Source organism: Microcebus murinus, chromosome 4, assembly GCF_040939455.1.
Source record: "Microcebus murinus isolate Inina chromosome 4, M.murinus_Inina_mat1.0, whole genome shotgun sequence".
Taxonomy (NCBI): Eukaryota; Metazoa; Chordata; class Mammalia; order Primates; family Cheirogaleidae; genus Microcebus; species Microcebus murinus.
In genome coordinates, this window is record NC_134107.1 from 60,037,646 (window position 1) to 60,046,824 (window position 9,179).

Consider the following 9,179-nt stretch of genomic DNA (forward strand, 5'->3'; position numbering starts at 1 on the left):
CCACCTTTTCTATGAGGGCTATCTCTCACTTGGGAAAACTTCTACTGTTAGATGTTTGAAAATCACTGGCTTGATCTGAAATTTTTTATTTCCACTTTCAGGCTTTTTCTAAACTTAAATTATCTTTAACCTTACAGTCTACTCCTTCTCAACACAGACCTTCATTCTGAGACCAGTTTGTTCTACTTAACTATTTCTTAAAATGCCATGGCCAATTCCTTCCTCCACATTGTTGTCAATATATAGGAAGTTCAACACCTTTGTGGCTGCTTCTATAGCTGGCTGAGCAGCTCTGCCCTGTGTCCTAGTCTCACCCCTACTTACCCACCCAAACTTTGCCAGTGTTTAATATCTTGGATATAAGACTGCTTTCAATAAGAAAAGCCACAGTCGATCAGAAACAGAACACAGTTCTCAAATTAAAGAGAATCCAGCTTCCAGACCAGCACCATTTCTCTGTAATTTGACAGAATGCATGAAAGCACTGAAAGAAAGAACTAAGAAGGAGGTGACAGCCTTAGTCAGCACTAGAACATAGCAGGAAAGAGCACTGATAATGGAGACAACTCTGCACTGCCTAGAGGAGAAACACTTTGTTGAGTTATAATGGTAGGATAGTCCCATCATGGAGATGGGTGCATTTACTTGTTACATGCTGATGCTGTGATTTGATTTCATGATCACCAAAAATCTTCTGATTCTTTGACTTCTCTTATGGTGCAATCTAGAAAATTCCCTAACTAGAAACGCATCCACTTAGCTATTACATATGTGTTATAAGTTAATAAAATAGCATTCTGAATTCAGACATCTGTCTCTGTGACCTTGAGCAGAAAGAGTCTATCCTGACAAGAAGCAGGCTAACAAATTAGTCTGAAGGCCTAAGCACTGGAAGGTCAGATCCTGGCCTGGTAAATTTACCAACAGAAAGCCACTCCATGGAAACTACATAGGGTACTCCAGACTGCCCCAATAAATCCCCCCTTGTTGCACTATTTTCTTTTCTTTTTAACATTTGTACACACCTTTATTTATTCAAGGCCACTAAAGACTAACAAAAGCCCTTCTATGACCTGGTCTTTACATACCTTCCCCAAAATTTCTATGTACCCTAAGCGACAGCAGAAACAAATATTCTTAGTATACGCACTGAAGTTTCTAGTCCTCCTCTTCATTAGTTTTTAACTAATTCTGAAAGTTCAGCATAAATAACTTTTTTTTTCATAAATGGTTTTCAAACTACACCAACTCACCCAGAATAAAATTAGTAATCTCAGTGACCAAGGCAAGTAGCAAATTGCCCTCAGATCAATTTATAACTTATATAAGGGCATCAGAGACTCAATAAGAGTCATGAAGAATTGGTTTGGTAAGTTCCTTTGTTAACTAAATAGCTATTAATCAGGTGTTAAACTCAGTTTCTCTATGTCAAAAGCTATAAGTCTGAACTATTATCTTACATTTCTGCACCCTAAATTTCTGGGCCGTGGGACATACCCTGGCTTACATAAAGTTATCAATCTATAGTAGATACACCTTTGTTTCCCAATGAAAAGATATCTTTGTTTCTCTTTCCTCTTTTAAGGATCAATGAAATTACTTTTTAATAATAAAATTACTTAAATCTATTCCTCTGTGAAGGGTACTTATTACTTGCTCCCTATATTTGTGTTTTATCTTCCCTTCTATGTTCTTTAAGGATATCATCCGTATCTATTTCATCTTTCTATAACCCACAGGTTTTTAGTTAGTGCCTTGTAAGTAGAGGGCACTTTAAATATAAATTAAGAATTTCTCTCCCATTTTCAAGGAAATTTCTCCTCATTCTTTTTATATGTATCCCATCTTCTCATGAAGACTTTCTTGACCATTCCAGTCCAGTTGACTCCTACTTTTGAAATAAGTGACTGTCTATAAACCATTTAATTGCCACCAAAACTACTCTAGCATTATCTTTTAATAGCATTTTATAGTTTTTTTATATTTCAGTATATCCCAACAATATATAGGCACAGCATGGACAATTAATAAATATTAATTCATTCAACCAATCTTTTAGAAATCAGTCAGAAGAAAGCAGAGTGTCATGTGAATTAAAAAAAAAAGATAAAGAAAATTAAAAAAAAAAAGAAGAAGAAATCAGTCAGGAAACTCATTAGGAAAAGTATAGGTAAAACTGGCATCTAAAGAGAACAAAAAGAGTCTTGCCACTTTAAGTGTGGTCCACAAACCAGCAGCATTTATATCACCTGGAAGATCATTCTGAGGCACAATCTCAGTCCCTAGCACAGGCCTCCTGAATCAGAATCTGCATTTGAAGATCCCCAGGTAAGCTGTAAACACTTTAAGGTTTGAGAAGCACTGTTTAGACTCTAAAGGAAAAATTTAAATGTCCAAGATGCATATGACCAAGTAACACAAATACCTCATTATAACTGCTTATTTGTTGGTCGTCTTTATCTGCAGGAAAAAGGGCAGGAACCCTTTCTATTTTCCTCACCACTAGTCTTTCCTGGGCTTTAGAAGACTCAGAACATCACCTAGTGCTCAGTATTTTTTTGCTAAATGAACAACCGAACAAGGTAAAAATAAAACTTTTCCATAAAGCTAACACTTTAGGAAATTCATTTGTGCAACATGATTTCACATACTACCATACAAATTCTTTAATTCAGTATCATTAATTTCATTTAAAATATGCTGCTTTCTCTATTTCAACAAATGTATTTTATGCACTTGATAAGGCAAAAGCTTGGATTATCTTCCTCTGTTGGAGCCACCAGGGCCCTCTTTTACAAGTAAGCTAGCTGCGTTTTCATTCTGGCTGTCACAAATCCATCCCTTATGCCTGCAAGAGACTTAATCACCACAACAACTTGGTGGGGAGGAAAGGGGAGAGGATGAATGGTTAAGCAAAAACAATTCTGTATCAGGAGTATCACATTGAACCTAGAAAACACGATTCTTTGACTGGGATATTTCTAGAAAATAGCTGCCGAAAAGGGAAAGAAATTAAGAAGAAAAACCCTTGCGTTTCTCAAGAGCAAAAGGTGATAGATAGTAGAGAATACCACGGAGTGATAAAAGACCAGAGACTACCTATCGACAGAAAGTGGAAACACATCCGGATAGCGGTTAAAAACGTCTAAGAAGGGTGCCAGAAACCACTTTCAGGTTTGCAGAGAAGGAATTCAAGGGAGAAAGGGGAAAGGAAATATCTCTGTGAAGGGTATAACTTACGATGATTAACTTTTTTTTTTTTTTGAGAAAAAGAGGCATGCAGTTGAACGGGAAGGGGTGAGGGGGGAGGAAGGGAGGTTGCAATTCAGCGTGCTGCAAAAGGAAGCGATGCAGATGTCTCTCTGCCCGGTTTAGACGTCCGAAAGAGGCAGCCCCGGCATAGGTGGGTGGCAACGCCCAGCTCCACTGGCCCCCGCCCCACTGCCCAAGCCATCTCCTCAGAAGCCTGCCAGGCCCTGGGTGGGGACAGGAAAGAGCCGACTGTGTGCGGCAGGAGGCGGCGGATGCCGGGCTGACCAGGTACTCACCTTATCCCAGCGGAGCCACTGCCCGATGGCCGTGTCTAGCTGAGGGTCCCCGGTGTGGTAGGCGGTGTGGAGCAGGTTGGAGTTCAGGTCCCCTTCTGCGTTTTCAGCCATGGCAGGCAGATTGGGGTGTGCAGGCCGGGGGTCCGGCGAAAATACCGAGTTGGTCGGGTCTGGGGCGCGTTCACCAGGGTCCAGACGTCCCTTCCTCACTGAAGGGCATCAGAGACCAACCATAGGGTGTTTGCGCCAGCTCCTGCCGCAGCTTTAGGGAACCGGGAGGAAGGGGGGCTATGGCCGCCAGCTCCCCAGTGGACCAGGTCCGGGTCTTTGAAAGAGCTGACTGAGGCAGTCGCGCCGCGACAGAACAACAGTCCCAGATGTCTGGGTCTTTGCCCCAGCTGCCGCCGCCCTCGCCGCCTTGGGCCCCGCCCCTTGGCCGTAGGCCCCGCCCTTTCCCGCCCCCGCTCCTTTGAGGCAGGAGGCACGAGCCCGGGAGCGCGCTCTGCACGCCTCCGCACTAGGGCAAATTTACAGTCACCTGGGTGTTGAGGCAATGGTGCGTGTTTATTTTTTTAATTTTCCTTGTTACCACTACCACACACTCCCTAGCGTCTCCTTCCCCCGATCTGCCCTCACGGCTACCACGAGCAAACTGACTCCGTGCTCACTCAGAGGGTGCCCGGCGCGCTCAGATCCCCAGCTTAGTCTAGGGACACGCGCCTTGGGGGAGCGGGTGCGAGCAACCCGCGCACGGCCTCACGGGAATTGTAGTTCTTACCTTTCCCTGACATCAGTGGAGACCGCCGCAAAAACTACAACTACCAGGAGCCCCGCGCTCTCCCTTTCCTCAAAGGAAAAAGATCTACCTCGAGGCTGTTCCTTACAGCCTTGTTAATTGTATGGCACTGGCATTAAATTAAATTAAGCAAGGAATGACGTAGTAAAGGAACAACTGGTATCCATTTTAGTGTTTTACAGTTTACGAATCGCGTCCTGCCCCTTCAACCATCTAGTGAGATAGGTGGGCATAATCCTTTCCTATTTTACACACAAAGAGGAACCTGAAAGCTGCTGAGACTTTTTAGGAGGCCGAGTTCATGAATGAAGGAACTAGGGTTCCAATCCCTTTTCAGATGTCCTCAGTTGGCAGTTATTTTAGCTCTGCTGCTACAGTAGACTAGGAGGTAGAGAGAACAAAATGACCAGAAAGTAGACAAGTTGTTAAGGGAAGATGGGTCAGCATTTAACCTTAACATAAAAAACGTATAAGCAGCACAAGATAAAAAGAGCGATGGCAGTGGGAATACAGAGGAAGAAGAAATTAGTTCGCTCAAATTGAAATAATCTTCAGTTTCTTCTTAGCCTCCTCTCTTCTATGCAATGCTCACCTTTCTAGTCACATAACTTGAGATCTGGTCAATGCTGAGAACTGCTTACCTGTCAGCTTACCCACCTGCTCCTGAGTTTCTTGGTTTGGCCTTACAATGGCTATACTTTTGGCTAAGTATCACACAACTCTTTCCCTAGTCAGCTTTTTTGTAAGGAGGGTATAATAATATTTACATCATGGCTGTATACTAATTTAATAAATAGCTTTAGACTGCTTTGAGGATCACAGATAAAAGACATAATAAATTCTAAGTATTACTTTCTTTCCTTTAGAGTGCCAGTTACTATAATAAAATACAAACTACCAAGGTACAAAAAGATTTTGGTGCCAGTTCCTGAAATACATGCCATAGTTGGGAGTTGCAGTTTTTACTAAGCAACTGAGTGTTTCTTTTGTGGAGTCAGCAAGTTTTTTTAATGACACAAGTCTTGGGAAACAACCATGTGTCTTAGAGAGAAATTCATCTTCCACCATCATTACCATTGTCCATGATAAATATTAATTAAACAATTACTCTATGATAAGTATTTTTTTTTTTTTGAGACAGAGTCTCGCTTTGTTGCCCAGGCTAGAGTGAGTGCTGTGATGTCAGCCTAGCTCACAACAACTTCAAACTCCTGGGCTCAAGCAATCTTGCTGCCTCAGCCTCCCAAGTAGCTGGGACTACAGGCATGTGCCACCATGCCCGGCTAATTTTTTCTATATATGTTAGTTGGCCAATTAATTTCTTTCTATTTATAGTAGAGATGGGGTCTCACTCTTGCTCAGGCTGGTTTTGAACTCCTGACCTAGAGCAATCTGCCTGCCTCAGCATCCCAGAGTGCTAGGATTACAGGTATGAGCCACCGCACCCCGCCTATGATAAGCATTATGCTAGAAGCTGAGGCTACAGAAATGTATATGTTAATAATTGTTCCTTTTAAGAAATAAAATCTGTCTGGTGAGGCAGGATATATGCAAGAAAAGATAGCCCATGATAAATATCAAATGCTTGCTGCAAACAATTGTTTATTTAAGTCTGAGATAGTCAATAAAAGCATGGAGCAGAAGAGGGATCTGCACTGGCCTTTAAGGAACAGAAAATAAGCAAGTTGAGAAAAAGGTGGAGGGCATTTCAAACCCATAGATCAGTGATTCTCAAATTTCGCTAGGAGTTTGTTTGAAATGTGTGTTCCTGAACACTGCCCCCAGAGATTCTGAATCAGTGCATTGGAATGAGGCCTGGCTACCTACATATTTAAAGTATCTATTGACTGTGACATATGTGACCATGATCTTGCAACTCCAAGTGTGATAGGAGCACCACTATGTTGGCATCCTCTGTGGGAAAATACAAAATTTCAGACCCCACCCCAGTTCTACCATATCAGAATCTACATTTTATTAATAACAAGATCCAATGAAGATTTATATTTAAATTTGATAAGTAGTTTTTTTAAGACAATTTTTTTAAATTTTTTTTTTAATCTTATTTTTTAGAGACACAGTCTCACCTTGTTGCCCAGGCTAGAGTGAGTGCCGTGGCATCAGCCTAGCTCACAGCAACCTCAAACTCCTGGGCTCAAGCGATCCTACTGCCTCAGCCTCCCGAGTAGCTGAGACTACAGGCATGCGCCACCATGTCCAGCTAATTTTTTGTATGTATATTTTTAGTTGGTCAGTTAATTTCTTTCTATTTTTAGTAGAGATGGGGTATCGCTCAGGCTGGTTTTGAACTCCTGACTTTGAGCAATCTGCCCACCGCAGCCTCCCAGAGTGCTAGGATTACAGGCGTGAGCCACCACGCCCGGCCTGACAATTCTTAATTAAGTTCTGAAAAATACTACCAAATCAACAGAACTTTCAAGAGATGGAAAAAAATAGTTAATTAACTTTCACTTTTATCAGCAGGATCATAATTGACATTAACTTGTTACCAGAAATCTTGCCCAATTGATTAGGCTTATTGCTTAGACATGAAGAGTAACCAAGGGAGACCCAGACCTAGGCTACAAACCTGTACAGCATGTTACTGTACTGAATATTGTAGGCCATTGGAACACAATGGTGAATATTTGTGTATCACATAGAAAAGATACACTAAAACATAGAAAAGATACACTAAAAATATGGCATAAATGATTAAAAAATAGTACACCTATATAGGGCACTTACCATGAATGGAGCTTGTAGGACAAGTGAAAGGTGACTGAATGTGACGGCCTAGGATATTACTGAACACTTCTATAGATTTGATAAACACTGTACACTTAGGCTACATTATATTTATAAAATATTTTTTTCTTTTTTCAATAATGAATTAACCTTAGCTTATTGCAATATTTTTACTTTATAAACTTTTTAATTTTTTAAGAATTTTTGACTCTTTTTATAATAACACTTAGCTTAAAACACCAACATATTGTATGACTGTACAAAACTTTTTTCTTTTTTTATATCCTTAGTCTATAAGCTTTTTTCTGTTTTTAAAATCTGTTCTTGGCCGGGCGCGGTGGCTCACGCCTGTAATCCTAGCTCTCTGGGAGGCCGAGGCGGGTGGATTGCTCGAGGTCAGGAGTTCGAAACCAGCCTGAGCAAGAGCGAGACCCCGTCTCTACTATAAATAGAAAGAAATTAATTGGCCAACTAATATATATACAAAAAATTAGCCGGGCATGGTGGTGCATGCCTGTAGTCCCAGCTACTTGGGAGGCTGAGGCAGGAGGATCCCTTGAGCCCAGGAGTTTGAGGTTGCTGTGAGCTAGGCTGACGCCCCGGCACTCACTCTAGCCTGGGCAACAAAGCGAGACTCTGTCTCAAAAAAAAAAAATTAAAAAAAAAAAATCTGTTCTTTTTTACTTTTTAAATGTTTTTGTTATTAGTAAAAACTAAGACACAAACACACACTTTAGTGTAGGCCTACACAGGGTCAGGATCATCAGTATCACTGTTTTCCACCTCTACATCTTGTCCCACTGGACGATCTCCAGGGGTAGTAACATGCATGGAGCTGTCATCTCCTATGATAGCAATGCTTTCTTCTGAAATACCTCCTGAAGCACTTGTCCGAGGCTTTTTTACAGTTAACATTTTTTTTAATAAGTTGAAGGTACACTTTTTTTTTTTTTCGAGACAAGTTCTTACTCTGTCACCTAGGCTAGAGTGCAATGGCATGAGTATAACTCCTAGGCTCAAGTGATCCTTCTGGCTCAGCCTCCAGAATAGCTAGGACTACAGGCATGTACCACCATACCTTGGCTAATTTTTAAAATTTTTTGTAGAGACAGGGGTCTTGCTATGTTGCTCAGGCTGGTCTTGAACTTCTGGCCTCAAGTAATCCTCCCACCTCAGCCTCCCAAAGTGCTGAGATTACAGACGTGAGCCACCAGGCCTAGCCTATAGTTTAAAATAATGATAAAAAAGTATAGTATAGTAAATACATAAACCAGTAACAGTTGTTTATTATCATTATCAAGTATTATATACTGTAATAATTGTGCTATACTTTTATATGACTTTGCAGTAGGTTTGATTACACCAGTGTCACCACAAACACATAAGCAATACATTGAGCTACCATGTTGTGATGACTACAACATCACTAGATGAAAGGAATTTTTCAGCCCCTTTATAATGTTATAGGAACACCATTGAATATGCTATTTGTCATTGACTGAAATGTCATTATGCAGCACATGACTATATTATATATATTGCATATACTATATATAAATATATATGTAATGGATCTAATATTTTAGGATCATGATATATGTATAACTTACCCTCAAATGGCTCAGAAAAATACTATGTATATGTATATACAAATATTTATTATATACATATATGTACAAACATATACTATATAGCTAAGATAAATAGAAAATAATAAAATGAAGGCAAAATGTTACCAGTAGATGAATATGGGTAAAGGATATATGGATATTCTTTATACCATTTTTATTTTTGAACTTCAGAATTATTTCCAAATAAAAAAGTTTAAAGAAAAACCTCAAGTGTATAAGAAATATCCATTTCTTTATTATTTTTAAAAATCCAGTTGAAAGACTCCAAGCTGTCATTCTGTTGAGGAAGCAAGAAATTAATTTTCATCAATATCAGAAGTTTCCCTCCCCACCCAGGCTTTATGTGGTACTGGGAGAAACAGGAAGACTCTATAGCTCCAGTGCATTAAAGTTTCTGCTAACCTCTGCATTGTCCAAGGCCATAGAGGTCACTGACACCAGAAGTCTGACAGCTCT

The 9,179-nt window shown here is 40.3% G+C and overlaps 1 protein-coding gene across 2 annotated transcripts in view; it reads right to left on the reverse strand.

The window, feature by feature from the left end:
• Positions 1-3,971, reverse strand: part of PGM2L1 (phosphoglucomutase 2 like 1) — a 60,592-nt gene extending 56,621 nt beyond the window's left edge. For both annotated transcript variants that reach the window (XM_076002311.1, XM_020286611.2), the window contains exon 1: positions 3,549-3,971. In XM_076002311.1, the coding sequence (XP_075858426.1) occupies positions 3,549-3,659 (111 nt within the window). In that variant the 5' untranslated portion in view covers positions 3,660-3,971. The remainder of the gene's footprint in view (positions 1-3,548) is intronic.
• Between the last annotated feature and the right edge of the window lie 5,208 nt (positions 3,972-9,179).